At 40.7% G+C, this 17618-nt stretch overlaps 3 protein-coding genes across 6 annotated transcripts; all 3 read left to right on the plus strand.

Annotated features, from left to right (window-relative positions):
* The first annotated feature begins 1917 nt into the window (after nucleotides 1–1917).
* On the plus strand, nucleotides 1918–3249 carry LOC122029951 (WD repeat-containing protein RUP2-like). Its single transcript, XM_042589096.1, has one exon. The coding sequence runs from the start codon at nucleotides 1961–1963 to the stop codon at nucleotides 3044–3046; it is 1086 nt and encodes a 361-aa protein (XP_042445030.1). The 5' UTR covers nucleotides 1918–1960; the 3' UTR covers nucleotides 3047–3249.
* Nucleotides 3250–5449: 2200 nt separating this feature from the next.
* Nucleotides 5450–8737, plus strand: LOC122028783 (pyruvate kinase, cytosolic isozyme-like). 2 transcript variants are annotated; one of them, XM_042587673.1, is made up of 4 exons: nucleotides 5450–5507; nucleotides 5669–5942; nucleotides 7102–7563; nucleotides 7640–8737. In XM_042587673.1, exons 2-4 carry the CDS (start codon nucleotides 5685–5687, stop codon nucleotides 8450–8452), a joined length of 1533 nt encoding a protein of 510 aa, XP_042443607.1. In that variant the 5' UTR covers nucleotides 5450–5507; nucleotides 5669–5684; the 3' UTR covers nucleotides 8453–8737. The 2 variants fall into 2 exon arrangements, with proteins under 2 accessions (XP_042443607.1, XP_042443608.1); XM_042587674.1 differs by having other exon boundaries at nucleotides 5462–5507; nucleotides 5681–5942.
* Nucleotides 8738–8745: 8 nt separating this feature from the next.
* On the plus strand, nucleotides 8746–9957 carry LOC122028787 (ATP synthase delta chain, chloroplastic-like). Of its 3 annotated transcripts, none has more exons than XM_042587677.1 (2): nucleotides 8746–9013; nucleotides 9090–9957. In XM_042587677.1, exon 2 carries the CDS (start codon nucleotides 9150–9152, stop codon nucleotides 9711–9713), a length of 564 nt encoding a protein of 187 aa, XP_042443611.1. In that variant the 5' UTR covers nucleotides 8746–9013; nucleotides 9090–9149; the 3' UTR covers nucleotides 9714–9957. The 3 variants fall into 3 exon arrangements, with proteins under 3 accessions (XP_042443611.1, XP_042443612.1, XP_042443613.1); XM_042587678.1 differs by having other exon boundaries at nucleotides 9110–9957; XM_042587679.1 differs by having other exon boundaries at nucleotides 9113–9957.
* The last annotated feature ends 7661 nt before the right edge of the window (nucleotides 9958–17618 follow it).

Here is a 17618-nt window from a genome sequence, read left to right on the forward strand (position 1 = left end):
GGACTTCCACTTGCTTAACCTCCAGTTAGGACTTTCCCAGCCAAGTATCCTATGAACTTTGACCTACTTGACTCTTCTTCACATCAAACTGGTCAAATCTTGACTAGAGAGGAATTGCACCAATAATCTCTCCAATCGGGTGATTGCTCCTGCAATCTCTATTATTGTCAAACATCGAAACTCAAACATCAAGACTCAAGCTTAGTCAACTTGGTCAACCTTGACCCGGGGATATTGCACCAACATGCAGGAGGTGGTTTTTCATCGCCTTTCTGGATCACGATGGATTTGCTCAGGGAGGCCGCAGGAGGTGTCTAATCGCGAGAGATTAGGGTTTTGCTCATTCTCTCCGTTTTTGTGTGTGTTGCGTTTATGCGTGCATGCGTTTTGCACGTGACTTTACTTTTATATGAGTTTTGTGGTCCTAGGGGACAAAAGAAGGTGGGTCCAGAGGATCCGTGCTATATTTTGAGCTGAACCGGTGGATTTAAAAAGATTTTTTTTACTTATATTTGAGAGTTATTTTATTAATTATATTATATTACTACCTACACGGAATCAAGATTTTAACCCCACTCCTATCTAAATCCAACAATCAATTTTGACCTCAATATATTAAATTGAGAATAGTAAGTTAAGTTGAAGACTTACGAATGCAAAACGTATGTGATTAATTCATGGAAAACAGACGAGATATAACAGGAGTGTCATAGGTTTTTAGAATCAAGAAAGTAAAATATATGAAATGGATAATATTGAAATCTGATAGGCGGCAGTTCCCCAAGAGTTTTTATCCCACCCGTTTCGTGATCTTTCCATGGGGCACAACATGTTCATTTGATCGACAAATTTCAGAGATAGTGGCTGGATATTAGCATTTGAAATCTGTCATTTATTGTTTGAAGCCCAAGGTACACCACATGAAGGCCCCAATGGCCTTTAGAATCTTGCCAACAGTAGCACTTGTCATTTTATGAACCACAACAAGAAAAGAAAGGAAGCAATTCCCTGATTTCGACTGGTGCCGAATTTACTAATACCAATAGAGAGAATTTAGGATCAGGTCTGGTTTTTATTGCTGTTACATAATAGTAATAAAGAGAATTTAGGATCAGTATATTGAAGCCAAAAAAAAAAATAATAGACTAGCTACCACTCGAACTCATTGATGCATATCACCTAATCCTAATGGAAAGTCTCTGAAAAAATGTTAACGAATAAAAGGGATGAAAAGCAACGTAATGTATAGGCAGAGGACAACCAGAGGACTTTCTAAAGGGGCATGCTCTCTCCATCCTTATCGAGAGGCAGCTGTGACAGGCCCGCGTTGTCCCACGTTCCTGAAGCCTCACCACCACAGAACGAATGGAGAATACTGTGCAAAGACGCTGAAACGCCAGAAAATAAGAAGAAAAAAAAACAAACAAACAAAAGACAAGCAACTTCTCATTAAATCCACCTCCTTGATCTCACGAGCAGAACATAATTAAGAAGATTGCATTCTTAATTGATTAGGGTCGTTAGGGGAGGAGGGGTGCTTAATTTAAAATACATATGAATAATGGCATTTTAGTTGAATGTTCGACTTAATTTCCAGTGGGAAATAATGGTGGAAGTGGAAGCCCGATGTCCACGCGGTAGCAAATCCATTGAAAGCTCCATATCACAAGCCCAATTTGTGGCTTCAACACTGTACATGTGTTCGAAGTCCTTCTTGTGATCTTATACCACGGCTCCCAACTACATCAAAATAGAAACAAATTAACATTGCACATGAAAAATAGAATCGAGCCAGGATTAGGCCAAACCAAAATCTATTTGTCCGTTCTATCTTCTCCCATGGTATGAATAGAAATTGTCCCTTGGGACGGATAGTCGCCAATGATGTTTTGACACCATGGTATGAATAATAATTCGGTATATATATTATACAAATCTATGAAAGGCTAGAAATAAGACAATGAACGAATCCCCTGCCGACTCCTCTGAAGAGAGAGCTCAGCGCCACTGGTGCTTCCGCTTGTCGTCTGTCGTCTACCCGGCGGCCGCGGCGGAGGCCTCCGATGCCATCGGGGCAGTCGAGTTCGACCCCACCGACAGGCTGTTGGCCACCGCCGGCATCGCTAGGAAGATAAGGTTGTACAGCCTCGCCGGTTTGGTTTCGTCTGAATCCGAGCCTCGCGTATATGGCCACGCCACCGCCTGCCAGGTCTGCATCTGCTCGCCGGCGAAGCTCAGCAGCCTGCGGTGGCGGCCCGGATCCGACGGCCGCATCATCGGGTCGGGAGACTATGACGGCGTGGTCACCGAGTACGATGTGGAGCGGAGCGCGGCGGTGCTGGAGCGCGACGAGCACGGCGGCCGCCGCGTGTGGAGCGTGGACTACTCGGCGCGCGGAGAGCTCGGCGCGTCCGGGTCCGACGACGGAACCGTGCAGCTGTGGGACCCGCGGTGCGGCGGCAGCGGATGCGCGGCCGCCGTCATGCGCGCCGACGGTCCGGTCTGCTGCGTGGAGTTCGACCCCGAAGGCGGGCCGTGGGTCGCGGCGGGCAGCGCCGACAGCCGCGCGTACGTGTTCGACATCCGTGCGGCGGCGGCGGGCCCGGTGGCCGCGTTGGGCGGGCACGAGCGGGCGGTGACGTACGCGCGCTTCGCGCAGGGGGGGAGCCGCCTGGTCACGTCGGGGACCGACGGGACCCACCGGCTGTGGGAGTGGGAGCAGGGGAGGCAGGTGCGGGAATACCGCGGCCACGCGAACGCCCGGAGCTTCGTCGGCATGTCAGTGTGGCGCGGCGCGGGGCTCATCGGATGCGGGTCGGAGAGCGACGAGGTTTTCGTGTACGACCTCCGCTGGGCGGACCCGATTTGGGTGCAAGGATTCGGGCGGCGGACGGAGGCCAGGAGCGACCAGAACGGGTTCGTCGGGGCGGTGAGCTGGAGGCAGCTGGCAGCTGACGGCGACAGCGGCGCGCTCGCCGCCGGCGGGACGGATGGAACCTTGCAAGTGTTCGCCGCAAGGAAGAAGACACAGATTCTTACCGATTGATCGATTCCATCGATTCTGTTTTCTTTTTTTTTTTTGGTCTTTATGTCACTGATTGGAGAAGCGTATCGCGGATTATACATCACATTGTTTCGATTTGAAAATCCAGAATTCTAACTAGGATTGTGTTACAAGATTTTGCATTGAAAACAACTTCTTGTCGACGAACAATTGTTCGATCGTGTGGTTGCTCGATGCAAGTAAAATAAATTATACGGATCCAGATAAAAAAAATATTGTTTTTTTTAAATCGATTCTAAGAACAAAAATTTATGGAACAGAATATAGAGAAATTTATTGGAAAAAAACAGAAGCGGCCTTTGAAAAATCTGCCTAACTTTAATGCTCTGATTGGATTGACAAATACGGCTGCTCTTGATCACATAAGGCGTTTTTATCTCCAAAAATGGACTGGGGAGATAGCGTGAAATATTACGTCCATGAATTTCGGATAGAACAAGATTAATTTGCTAGGTCTGTCAAAGTTCTGACACCGAATACTGAATCAATGACAGTGAGATCAGGGGTCGGAACACATCGCCCGAGAATGAGATATGTACAGCAATCGAAACTGATCGACGCTCAATCAAGAAGAAGATATCAAACATGTTTTCACTGATCTTGAAGCCAAACAGGATTTTTTAAGAATTTTTTTCATGCTTTTAAAAAGTTCACTTTCTTTTATATTCTCTTTGTGTGTCACTAAAAAAGAGGGTTCTGTATGTTGATACTTTTTATTTGTAAAACACAAAAACAAAGTTAGTTATTTTCCTAAATACAACAATATTGTTAGTAATTATTTTTGGCCTCTTGTATCCAACATGGTCAACAAGTAATAGAAGAGTGGAGTTTTTCTCTTATTTTTGGCATTTTTCTCTTATATCTTCCAACTCACTCGAAAAGAGTGGAGTTTTATGAAGGTTTCTATACAGAGTCCTCGTGCAGTTGTTCCAGTCATCCTCTATTTATAACTGTTCATCACAACGATTTTGCACGTTGTTATTGTTTTTTTTTCCCTTTCATTTTAAAACTCGTGTCAATTGTTAAATAAGTGAAATTAAGAACTATTGTATTTATTACGTTAAACACAATTGAACTATCACGAGTAGATCAGGGCAATTTCAAAACTAGTAAAATTAGTCCAAGCTGCTATTTTTCTTATGTTTTATTTTTTTACTCCGTTTTTTGTTTCATTGCAACCTAATGACTTGAAAATAGAAGAGACATTGTGGAACAACTTTAGCTCCTTTTGATGTTTTCTTTAGTACGCACATATCGAGAGCTACATGGATTCTCATCCTATTAAAAATTATTCCTTTGATATCAGAAAAAGCTTAACTATTCATTTTTTTTAATAATATAAAAGTATTGAGATCGAAATCAGTTGATAGATATTCATATATGTAAAAATTTACAAATTCTTTCCACTCATAGTTTCGGTATTGAGAAATCGTTCCGTTTCATAATTATATTGGTTATTTATGGATTTCATTATCTATTTATTTATTTTTATTTTTCATATCTAAACTTTTATTTTTTTTAATTTTTTTATATAAAATTTTATCGGAATTCTTTGAGCATAGGTATTATATTTGTAATAGCATTTAGATATTATAACCCTCACATGATAAACGAACTCAAATATGCCTGTACATTAGTTGACTTTTTCTAATTTTAATTTATCATAAATATGTATCATCGTAAAGTTGAGTGGCAAAACCGACGATTTTAGTTAATTAAAGTCAACGACCAAATTTGGAAACGGCACGGGCATTCCTCCGCCAACTTTGAGCCAAGTATACTTACTATTCAGATACGGAGTCAAACGGCGGCCGGGCACACCTTCACGTTCAGGTCTTCGCCCCCATGACGGCGGGCCCACACCATTCCCACCTCCATCTATAACCGGCGACGAAATTCAGAGCAATCAAATTGAGGTAGCCGCCGAACCAGTCGGTCCGATCCGGAAAAAACCACTGCGTTTCCTTTTCCAGAAGCTTTTTCAGAGTGTCCGAGAGAGCACATAGACTATATATATAGTCTCCGGAATATTCTTTAATTACTAAAATATTATTTGGCGTGCGAATCACGCATCTCCATCGCCGGCCACCCGTCGCCGCAGTATCCCTAAACCAGCGGCCACCTCCTAATTCAAAAAGTACCCGCCGCCCCGATTCGCCCGTCTATGTGGGACTGGTTGGATCATTGTTTTTTCCGCTTATTGAGTAGGTACATTGTGGGTGGAAAGGGAGTGTTGAATTTGCACTTAATCAGAGCTTCACAACTGTGCTTATCCGACGGCTTGTATTGCTCGATCACGTTGTCTGAGGGGAATCGTGCCCGTGCATTTTTTCTTCATACCCTTACCGGCCCCCTTAAAATGGGTGTCCTCTCCTCCTCTCAGAACAAGCTACGCTGAAGGCGGTCGGTCGCTCGCTCGCTCGCTGATCTCTGCAAGTGGAAGGTAACGTTTCGATCTTTGCTGTTCCTTTGTGGATCTCTAATGGAGGCAATGATGGCGAAATCGATCTTTTTTGTTTGAAATCAAAATTTTTGGCTTATTATTGTTATTATTATTTGGGCTGGGGATGATCGCTTCTTCCGTTGATGTGAATTTTCGCTTAGGCATTTTTGCAGGGGGATGGCGAACGACGACATCGAAGGGATCCTGAAGGAACTGCCCGACGACGGGCGCTTGCCGAAGACGAAGATCGTGTGCACGCTTGGACCGGCGTCGAGGTCTGTGGCGATGCTGGAGAAATTGCTCCGCGCCGGCATGAACGTCGCTAGATTCAACTTCTCTCACGGGACGCACGAGTATCACAGGGAAACCCTCGACAACCTCAGAATCGCCATGCAAAACACTGGGATCTTGTGCGCCGTCATGCTCGATACCAAGGTCTCATTTTCCTGCTCTCGACCCTAATTTCTTAACTTGTTATTTTGATGAGTAACCGTCCTCTAATTTCTGCTCATATATTTTGAGTTTGCATTTTTGAAATTTATGAATTTCATGGAACTCATAAAGTGCATACTAGATTGACCCTAATCGATGTTGACATCCCAATCAGTTGGATAACAAGATTTGGAATTACGATGATGACAATTTCTATTATCTTTTGTCCTTCTCCCTTTCCACCCCAAGTATCCTGGCAAGAAATTCGAATGTTTTTTAAATATTGAGTTTTTTCTTGGGCATCCTTTCACGTAACATTAGAAATCTTTGTCGTCGTATACCTGTAATCTAACTACATTTCTCTATTGAGCAATGTTTATCACTTGTGGAGGTTCTACTGTTTGGACTGCATTCTGCTGCGTTTCTGCTCTTTCTAAAGCTCTTTGCAAGGAGTTATTTAGCTTTCGTTTCACCTAACTAAACTAATTACAGCGTCATTATTCTGATCAGGTTTAGTAAAGAAGCAGAATTATGGCGAACCGACAAGAACTTGTCATGTTATCTTTTATTTGTTGTTACTTAAGTTAATTTAAAATGTGCCATTCTCCTTTCTAATACTGGTGCAGAAAAATGAAAGAAATCATCGATAGAGATTTCTTTCATAAATTTCGGCCAGGCAAACTGTACACTACAATCTACCGCATCTCATTTCCACTTGCTGCCATGCAATCTAATTCTGCACATTTCCATCATCTATGATGCAAACTAATGGTAAAAGACTGAACATTTGGATGATATATTCTACTCTGCAATCAGTTTAGAAACAGAGCAACACCAAACGAAAGTAACAAGGGCTCATCTATATACTGCAATAATCTCTTCTTTTCTTATTTCCTGACATTTAGCATGCTCATTCTGTGATTGTTCTTCTCTTTTGCAATCTATTCACTAATTGGAGTTCTTGTCTTGTTGAATGATTTGTTTGATTGTTTTAATCTGTACTTTATTGCTAATTAGTGGTTAATATAGCAGATATGTATTAATGCTATTAAAAGATTTTCCCCTGTATGTGCTTTCTTTGGTTTATTTGGAAGTGAGTTTGGAAGGTTTATTTTGTTCTACACACGGCTTTTCTCACCAGCTTGCCTTTTATTTTCGACAGGGTCCTGAGATTCGCACTGGCTTTCTGAAGGATGGCAAACCCATACAACTCACGGAGGGTAATGAAATCACCATCAGCACAGATTACAGCATCAAGGGCGACGAGAACAGCATCTCCATGAGTTACAAAAAGCTTCCGGTAGACCTGAAACCAGGAAACACCATCCTGTGTGCGGACGGCACGATAACCCTGACCGTGCTATCATGTGACCCTGCTGCCGGAACCGTGAGATGCCGGTGCGAGAACACGGCAAAGCTCGGCGAGAGGAAGAACGTCAACCTGCCCGGCGTCATGGTGGATCTCCCCACGCTGACGGAGAAGGACAAGGAAGATATTCTGGGTTGGGGCGTTCCCAACAAGATCGACATGATCGCGCTGTCGTTTGTGCGCAAAGGATCTGATCTTGTCACTGTGCGGGAGGTTCTTGGGCCTCATGCGAAAGCCATCAAGCTCATGTCAAAGGTCAGAACTTTACCATGCAGTGGCTGTTTGACTCCAAAACTGCAACTAGTTGTTGACGATTATCTGCTCATTGTAGGTGGAGAACCAGGAAGGCGTCATAAATTTCGACGAAATATTGAAGGAGACCGATGCTTTCATGGTTGCTCGCGGTGATCTTGGCATGGAGATTCCCGTGGAGAAGATATTCCTCGCCCAGAAAATGATGATCTACAAGTGTAACCTCGCCGGGAAGCCCGTCGTCACAGCCACCCAAATGCTCGAGTCCATGATCAAGTCCCCTCGCCCTACCCGCGCCGAGGCCACAGACGTCGCCAACGCCGTCCTCGACGGAAGTGACTGCGTAATGCTCAGTGGTGAGAGCGCCGCCGGCGCATACCCGGAGCTCGCTGTCCGGATCATGGCCCGGATATGCGTGGAGGCTGAGTCGTCCCTCGACTACGCGGCCATTTTCAAGCAGATGATACGGTCGGCGCCGCTGCCGATGAGCCCACTGGAGAGCCTCGCGTCCTCCGCCGTGCGCATGGCCAACAAGGCCAAGGCGGTGCTGATCGTGGTCTTGACACGCGGCGGGACCACCGCCAAGCTGGTGGCCAAGTATCGGCCGCGGGTGCCGGTGCTATCGGTGGTGGTGCCAACGCTGACGACGGACTCGTTCGACTGGAGTGTGAGCGACGAGAGCCCCGCAAGGCACAGCCTCATCCACAGGGGGCTCGTGCCGCTGCTGGCGGAGGGCTCGGCCAAGGCCACCGACTCGGAGTCCACTGACGAGATATTGGAGGCAGCGCTCAAGTCGGCAGTGGCGAAGGGACTATGCAATCACGGTGACGCCGTCGTTGCCCTCCATCGCACTGGCATTGCTTCCGTCATCAAGATCTGCATTGTGCAGTGACAAAGCTGCTACAAATTAAAATTATAAGCCATCAGAGATAATTTATGTTGCTAAATTTTGCAGTGTTTTTTTGTCAGAGTTTACGGTGGCAGTTGATGCAGCTTAGTTCGGAGGATAATTTAGTTTCCATAGGTATCAGACTGTTTTAAGTGTTCAATGGCTTGTGCATGATAGTGTGCAATTTGGAGAAGATGGAGAGATCTTATCCACAGTGACAAGAGATGAATCCTCTTTATTACTATTTTATTTTTTTTTTTGTTATAATAAATTGAGGCTTCCACGCAAGGTGCCCAAATTAATCCCTCGCCTCAATAAATAAAAACCCTGCTGTCGGCCAATTTTGTGATGGAGTTATTTGCAAATATGTGTATTGAAGAGATAAGATAGAGAGGGCGCTTCAGCGGGTGGCCACAAGCAGCAGCAGAAGAAGATGGCGCTTCTGTGGCTACCAACTCCGTCACTCGCTAACCTGTCGTCTCCAAAACCATTGCCTTAAAACTCCGTACTCTTTCTTCTTCTGTTGCTGTTGATCCAGTTAACTCAAATCCGTTCCTCCTACAGGTTCATCTTTCTCTGCTTAATTCTTGTTACTTTTCCCTGCTCCATGCTTTTCACACAATTCGCAATTTAATCACAGTGGATGCCCATGTGATTCAGTAGTTTGCAGGGTTTCTGGCTACTGATTCTGGCTGTGCAGATGAGCATCTTAAACCAATCCATCAGTGCAACTCGGCAACCAGCATTACCCCTGAAACGTTCATCTTCACTAGATGGCTGTCAGAAGCTGCAAATGACTCTGCCATTTTGCAGAACTAGTTCTCTCAAAGCGACAACAAAGAAGCCCTCTGCCAGGAACACAATTCCACTAGCCCAGTCCCTCTATCAAACTGATCAGACGAATGACATATTGGAATTTCATCCCTTGAGTACAAGTTCCGTGCAGGGTTTGTTGGAAGAAGTAAGCAAAGAGGGTGACAGTGGCCGCTTCAAGCCCAGTGATCATGTTCTTGTTGTTTCTGTCTCTTCAGCTGTGAAATTGGACGAGAGGCAAATTGAGCTGATATCTAAGAAGATGCAGAGGCTTACTGGATTCCAGGAATTGAGACTCGAAAACTCCATCGATCCATCATTGATTGCAGGGTTCGTCATCAGCTACTGCAGTGATGGATCTCATGTTATTGATCTAAGTGTGAAAGGTCAGTTGGCAATGCTAAAAGCGCGGCTTGAATCGTCAGATGTCAAACAAATGGGGTTGCTCTAGCAACTGAAGTGAGCCTGAGCAATGAATATGAAATCGGGATGAGTATAATTTGTGTTCTGCTCAGCTCTTATGTTTTGAGACTAGAGATGAGTGTACACATGTAGGCTAATTAACTATTCCATGTACGGATGTAAAGAAAAATGTATAACCAAGCAACTTCCCTACGTCAAGTTTGTCGAATGCTTGCAGGGTTTGATTTTGGTAGGACTGATGACAATAAACAATGCGTACTCCAGTTTTGATTCATGATGTATCCACCAACCAGCTATCTCTTCACTCTTCCTCGATACTAAGGAGAAGAATGCTGTAAAATTTGAAATTCATCTGATGATGTTGTAAAATTTAAAAGCAAACAAGTTACTTAGAGGATTGTCAAAGACTACCACATGAGGCAGACGCCAGGTCGCAATTCTAGGGGCTTGCTTGTTATGCGCCTTTGTTTACGCTGAGTGCCATCTTCATTCAGCAGTCATCACGCTTCACCATCTGAATAGATTGGCATCCGAAATCAGAACTTGAAATCAAAATAAACAATCAAAGCATACTAATGAAGAATTAAATATGTCAATTTGGTCTTGATTTGATAATATTACTACGACAACAACAACCAAATCTTATCCCACTAAGTTGGATCGGCTATATGGATCCTTCTACGTCATTAGGCTCTATCCCCTATTATATCATCATCTATATTTAAATAAATTTTATCTTATTTTATTATTGCTAACTAAATTTTTTTTTATCTTTCTCTTCCTCGTTTAATGTGCATATTTATCATAGTTCCATTGTTGGTTAAATTTTGACTCCATTGGTCATGGAACAACCAATCAATTATTGATCTATGTATTTGGAATGTGAAAATAGTTCCAGCAACTGAAACGGTTCCAAAAACCGCTGTAACTACCTTCTCTTGCTTCCAAAATTTCTATGATGGCAGAATATTGGAGCATGCTATAAATTTGGTCCCTGGTTCCTACTCCTCTCGTGTCTTCTTCTTGAGACAAAGATACACCATCATTTCTGTGTGGAGAAAGGGCCGGAAGCATCAAATTTTGTTGCAGTCGTCTTGATCAAAAACGATGGCCGGAGGTATATGGTTTGCAAATTATGTAATTTTAACATTTGGTATCGGAGCAATACTACCTCTACCTCATTTTTATGCTTAGCCGTAGTTGAAATTACTGCTTCTGCCTCTAATTCTTCCTTGCAAAGTCAATAAAGATGGTGCTTTACAAAGGCACTTACCTGTTATTGAACTTTGAGTTTCTTTCCCCACCAATCCTTTGTCCCAAATCGCAATTTCTGCATTTTGGAACGCTGCTGGCGCCGGCGAAACCATCGCATCGCATCGCGGGGCGTCGACGAAGCCATCACATCGCGAGGCTGCTGGTGAGGGCAGGTTGCAGGCGTTGCAGCGGCTGGCATGGTCGGCGAGCAATGTCGGCGTCGTGAAGTTGGGAATAGGGCAGAAATTTATCACATCTTTGATTATTAAAAAAAAAAACTTTTCATTCTGTTTAATTTCTTATTAGGCTGCATGTTAGTTTTATTTTGACCTTATTAATTATCCTCTCGATTTTACTGCATGATATGGGCAATTAATTATATTTAATTATAGAATCATTGTGACATGTTAATTCATTATATAAAATGTAATAAATTTTATCCACAGGTAAATTTATTATATTTTATGTAATTGATTTGGATAAAAATTGTGTAGGATGATATTGAAATTTTAATTCATTATATAAGATGTAATAAATTTTATCCCACAGGAAAATTTATTATATTTTATGTGCTTGCTTTGGATAAAATATCAACTATATGTTTTCTAATTTACCCACAAGAATTAGAAATGATTTGATAATTTTATCATATTATTTTATGAATCTAATTGAATTAATGCTTTGGCCCACAGGCAAGTTTTATGTCAGTAGATTCATATTTTAGACATATTTTACATTGGTAGATATGTCATGTTGTTTAATTAGCTTCAAATTTTATAACATGAGTATGATTAATTTTTTTGTTTTGTAGTTTGTCAGCCTGCTAATTTCTCTGATATGATATGTGATATTCCTGAGCTCTGAGGGGACAATTATAAAATTTGGAAGGAGAGAACTCTCCTTCATTTAGGGTGCAAGGGTGTTGATTATGCCATAAGGAAGGATGAACCGCCTCCTGAAAAGATTGCTCTTTATGAAAAATGGGAGCGATCTAATCGCCTCTCAATAATGTTCATAAAGACCAAGATCTCAGATGGCATTAGGGGTTCCCTTGAGTATTATGACAATGTCCGTGACTTACTGAAGGCAATCGATGATCAATTTGTGTCTTCAGACAAGGCTTTAGCTAGCACCCTAATTCACCAATTCTCATCCATGAAGCTAAGTGGGATACACGGTGTACGTGACCACATTATGAGGATGAGGGACATTGCGGCTCAATTGGAGAGACTTGAGGTTGAGATGTCCGACTCTTTCCTAGTGCATTACATTCTCAACACTTTACCATCGCAATATACCCCATTTAAAATCTCTTATAATACACAAAGAGAAATGGTCAATTAATGAACTTATGGCCATGTGTGTTCAAGAGGAGGGTAGACTTGCTATGGAAGAGGGTGAGAAGGTAAATTTGACTACACCTGGAAAGAAGAAGATATTTCAAGCCAAGGACAAGGGCAAGATTCCTGCCAAAAGGGGCATTCAGAAAAGTTCCAAATGTTTCTTCTGCAAGAAGAAAGGGCATTTAAGGAAAGATTGCACCAAGTTCAAACAGTGGCTTGACAAGAAAGGTACTCAACTCTCTTTTGTTTGTTATGAATCTAACATGATTGATGTTACTCATGACACATGGTGGATTGACACTGGTTCTTCAATTCATGTTACCAACTCCTTGCAGGGCTTACAAGACCTACGAAAACCAGTGGGAGGTGAGTGTTACATTTATTCTGGAAACAAAATGTCCTCACATGTGGAAGTCATCGGCATTTGCAAGCTTGTTTTAGATAGTGGTTTTATTTTAAGTTTGGAAAAGACATTTTATATTCCTGGTTTTGCTAGGAATCTAATTTCGATTTCAAGACTTGTATCTGTTGGATATTCCTTTAATTTTTCAAATTCATCTTTCAGTATTTCTTATAAATCTGAAATTATTGGATGTGGTACATTGTCTGATGGTCTTTTTCGTCTTAATTTAGAAAATGATAATCACTATTCTTCTATGCATGTTGGTGTTAAACGATGTGTTATTAATGAGAGTTCCTCTAATTTGTGGCACAGGAGATTAGGTCATATCCCCATTGAAAGAATTAAGAGGTTGGTACATGATGGAGTACTTAGTGCTCTTGATTGGATCGATTTTAGTACTTGTATAGACTGCACTAAAGGTAAGCAGACCAACAAGTCAAGGAAAGGTGCCAAGAGGAGTTCTAAATTGTTAGAAATAATTCATACAGACATTTGTAGTCTTGATTTAGAATCATACCGTGACAAGTACTTCATCTCCTTTATTGATGACTATTCACGTTACATGTATCTCTACTTATTAGACAACAAAAGTGAAGCACTTGATGCTTTCAAAAATTTTAAGGCTGAAGTAGAGAAACAATGTGACAAACAAATTAAGATCGTAAGATCTGATAGAGGAGGAGAGTACTATGGTAGATACACTGAGAGTGGACAAGCAACCGGTCCATTTGCAAAGTTTCTTCAAGATTGTGGGATTGTTGCCCAATACACCTTACCTGGTTCTCCATATCAAAATGGTGTAGCTGAGAGAAGAAATCGAACTTTAATGGACATTGTTAAGAGTATGCTTGCTAGCTCCAAACTTCCTAGGTCCTTATGGACTGAAGCCCTAAAGACGGCGACGTACATATTAAACCGAGTTCCAACCAAAGCTGTCCAAAAGACACCTTTTGAATTGTTTAAAGGTTGGAAACCGAGTTTACGACATCTACGTGTTTGGGGTTGTCCAACCGAGGTGAGGATTTATAATCCACATGAAAGGAAGTTAGACCCGAGGACCTTAAGTGCATATTTTGTTGGTTATGCCGAAAGATCCAAGGGATATATATTTTATTGTCCTTCTCGCAGCACTAGGTTTATAGAATCAAGAAATGCCAAATTTCTTGAAAATGATTTAATCAGTGGGAGTGATCGTTTTCAAGACCTTGGTCTTGGGAAAGATCATCAAGATACTCAATGCTCCACTTCAACTAGTAGTCCAATTGTTATAGTTCATAATGCGCCTTGTGTTCATGCGCATATTGAGCAACATGTCCAAGAGGTTCCACAAACTGTTGATCCAAATTCAGTAGACCCCGAGGTTCAGCAAATACCTGAAATTGTTGAACAATTTGTTGAGCAACATGATCTAGCACAGGCGAGTGTTGATGCAACGTTGAGGAGATCTACTAGGACTAAGAGATCAGTAATTTCTGATGATTATGTTGTGTATCTACAAGAATGTGACTACAATGTTGGAGCCGAAAATGATCCTGAAACGTTTTCACAAGCCATGAGTTCTAATGTATCTGACTTATGGTACAAAGCCATGAAAGAAGAAATGGATTCTATGACATCTAACAAAGTCTGGGATCTTGTCAAGTTTCCTAATGATGTAAAAATCATTGGTTGTAAATGGGTCTTTAAAACTAAGAAAGACTCAAAAGGCAACATTGAGAGACATAAGACTAGACTTGTTGCCAAAGGATTTACTCAGAGGAAAGGGATAGACTACACGGATACCTTTTCTCCTGTATCTAAGAAAGACTCATTCCGTGTGATCATGACATTAGTAGCTCATTTTGATTTAGAGCTGCATCAGATGGATGTGAAAACAGTATTTCTCAATGGTGATCTAGAGGAAAAGGTTTATATGAAACAACCAGAAGGATTTTCCTCTAGTAGTGGTGAGAATTTAGTCTGCAAGTTAAATAAGTCCATATATGGTTTAAAACAAGCCTCTCGTCATTGGTATTTAAAATTTCATGATGTTATTACTTCATTTGGTTTTGAAAAAAATATTATGGATGTTTGTATATACCAGAAGGTTAGTGGGAGCCAGATTTGCTTTCTTGTACTATATGTGGATGATATTTTGTTAGCGACTAATGATAAGGGTTTGCTATATAAGGTAAAACAATTTCTTTCTAAGAGCTTTGATATGAAGGGTATGGGTAACGCATCTTATGTTATTGGCATAAAGATTCATAGATATAGATCTAGAGACATTTTGGGTTTGTCTCAAGAGACCTATATCAACAAAGTTCTAGAGATGTTTCGAATGAAGGATTGTTCACCAAGTGTAGCACCCATTGTGAAAGGTGATAGATTCAATTTGAATCAGTGCCCTAAAAATAAGCTCGAACAGGAACAAATGAAAACCATTCCATATGCTTCAGCTGTTGGAAGCCTTATGTATGCTCAGGTTTGTACTAGGCCTGACATTGCATTTGTTGTTGGAATGCTTGGGAGATATCAGAGTAATCCAGATGTTGACCAATGGCGGGCTGCAAAGAAGGTTATGAGATACCTTCAAGGAACCAAGGATTATATGCTCATGTATAGACGGACTGAGAAGTTGGAAGTCATTGGATACAGTGACGCAGACTTTGCTGGCTGTATTGATTCACGTAAATCAACATCTGGTTATGTGTTTATGTTAGCCAATGGGGTTGTGTCATGGAACAAACCTTGATTGCTACTTCCACTATGGAGGCTGAGTTCGTTTCTTGTTTTGAAGCAACCTCGCATGGTGTATGGTTGAAGAGTTTCATATCTAAGCTTCGAGTTGTGGACTCTATTTCAAAGCCTCTGACATTATATTGTGATAATTCAGCTGCTGTATTTATGGCTAAGAACCATAGAAGTGGTAGTCGTAGTAAACATATCGACATTAAGTACTTTGTCATAAGAGAGCGTGTTAAAGAAAAGAAAGTGGTTATTGAACACATAAGCACTGAATTGATGATCGCGGATCCTCTGACTAAGGGCATGCCACCAAAGGGTTTCAGGGATCATATAGAGCGTATGGGACTTAGTTCCATAATGTAATGTTTTTTGTTTCTTTAATGAAACTCTTATTTAGTTTGGATATTTTTCTCTTGAGTTGTATACATATTTATTGATTGGACCACAATAAACATTGGGTTTATTTTAATTTGGTTTGGGGTTGATATTGAGAAGTGTAACATATTGTGATACATGGATGATAATACGCATATTTAGAGGAATTGTCGCCATGATCCATATGTTAATGTTGTTATACAGTGGATATACATAGACCAAGTGGGAGAATGTTGGTTAAATTTGACTCCATTGGCCATGGAACAACCAATCAATTATTGGTCTATGTATTTGGAATGTGAAAACAATTCCAGCAACTGAAACGATTCCAAAAACCGCTGTAACTACCTTCCCTTGCTTCCAAAATTTCTATGATGGCAGAATATTGGAGCATGCTATAAATTTGGTCCCTGTTCTTACTCCTCTCGTGTCTTCTTCTTGAGACAAAGATACACCATCATTTCTGTGTGGAGAAAGGGCCGGAAGCATCAAATTTTGTTGCAATCGTCTTCCTTGATAAAAAACGATGGCCGGAGGTATATGGTTTGCAAATTATGTAATTTTAACATCCATATCACCTAATAAAAACATTTATTAATCGTCTAAGTACATGTATGTATCATCTTAAACATGTCTCCAGAGTTTTCCCTCAATAGATGCAACCCAACTTTCTCTCTAATATTTTCATTTCTTATCCTATCTATCTTTGTATGTCCACACATCCACTTTAACATCCTCATCTCTGCAACTCTCATCTTTTGCTCACGTGCTCGAGTCATAGCCCAACATTCAACTTTATATAACACAACAAGTCTAACCGTCATTTTTTAGAACTTCCCTTTAAGTTTTAGAAATACTTTACGATCACATAAAACATCGGACGCTCTCCTTCATTTCAACCATCTTGCTTGTATTATACGTAAAATATCTCTCTCAATCTCTCTATCCTTTTGGAAAAATGATCATAAATACTTAAAGCTCTCAGTTAAAAAGGTAAGGATTTATAACTAATTCTTGATGTAATTCTATTTTTATGGGAAATTATGGTACGATGTCTTAATTTGATAATAAAAGAAAATTTTCAGTTTCTATTGAGTTTCAGGTTTGAAACCTGAAAACCCAATAAAACCAAAATTCAATGTTATGGATATACATAAAACTATATATATATATATTTAAAAACGTAAATTTGTGAAGAAAATAATCTGAATGAACTATTTGATTGATTTTTATAGTATTCAAAAAGGAAAAAGATTTTTATTTTTTATTTGTGGTGATTTGAAGCTTATTAATTTCAATTTGTGTCTGAAAATTTTAAGTTTATGAATTTCAATATAATTTGAATCTTTTCTTAAAATACAAAAAAATAAAACCTAGCCCACCCTAGCCATGTACCATCTTGTTACCTTAAGACAGCTCACCTAACTATCACCATCTAATCCAACAAATGAAGGACCAAATACAAAAACTGAATGCAAAACTAACCATGTTTTAATTTTCTAGCCTAACAATCTGTCTCAATGAAAATAAATTTCCATTTATTGGCAAAGTCAACATTTTCCGACCCATTTAAACAGCCACGCACCTGGTCAGTTCTTGGCTTCTAGCAAAAGTTCTTCAGATACCAAAGCCAAAGAATCTTGAAGACTTGGAAATCAAAGAATAGACTAACTACTGTTAACATGAATTCCTTACCTTCTTTAGCCAACATACAAGCTTAATCAGCTGTTATAAGTCTATAAACACAATAAATATCAAACAGTATTAACCTATCTCATGTATTATCACCAGAATAATCCATTTTGTTTTTCTGATTATATTGTTATTCTAT

This window comes from Zingiber officinale, chromosome 10B (genome assembly GCF_018446385.1).
Source record: "Zingiber officinale cultivar Zhangliang chromosome 10B, Zo_v1.1, whole genome shotgun sequence".
NCBI lineage: Eukaryota > Viridiplantae > Streptophyta > Magnoliopsida > Zingiberales > Zingiberaceae > Zingiber > Zingiber officinale.

Excerpts from the sequence above, each read along its gene's own strand:
- LOC122029951 (XM_042589096.1), top strand. The coding sequence starts at position 1,961 with ATGAACGAATCCCCTGCCGACTCCTCTGAAGAGAGAGCTCAGCGCCAC.
- LOC122028787 (XM_042587677.1), top strand. The coding sequence starts at position 9,150 with ATGAGCATCTTAAACCAATCCATCAGTGCAACTCGGCAACCAGCATTA.
- LOC122028783 (XM_042587673.1), top strand. The coding sequence starts at position 5,685 with ATGGCGAACGACGACATCGAAGGGATCCTGAAGGAACTGCCCGACGAC. Across the intron at positions 5,943-7,101 it reads CCGTCATGCTCGATACCAAG|GGTCCTGAGATTCGCACTGG; the intron begins GTCTCATTTTCC and ends TATTTTCGACAG. Across the intron at positions 7,564-7,639 it reads CCATCAAGCTCATGTCAAAG|GTGGAGAACCAGGAAGGCGT; the intron begins GTCAGAACTTTA and ends TGCTCATTGTAG.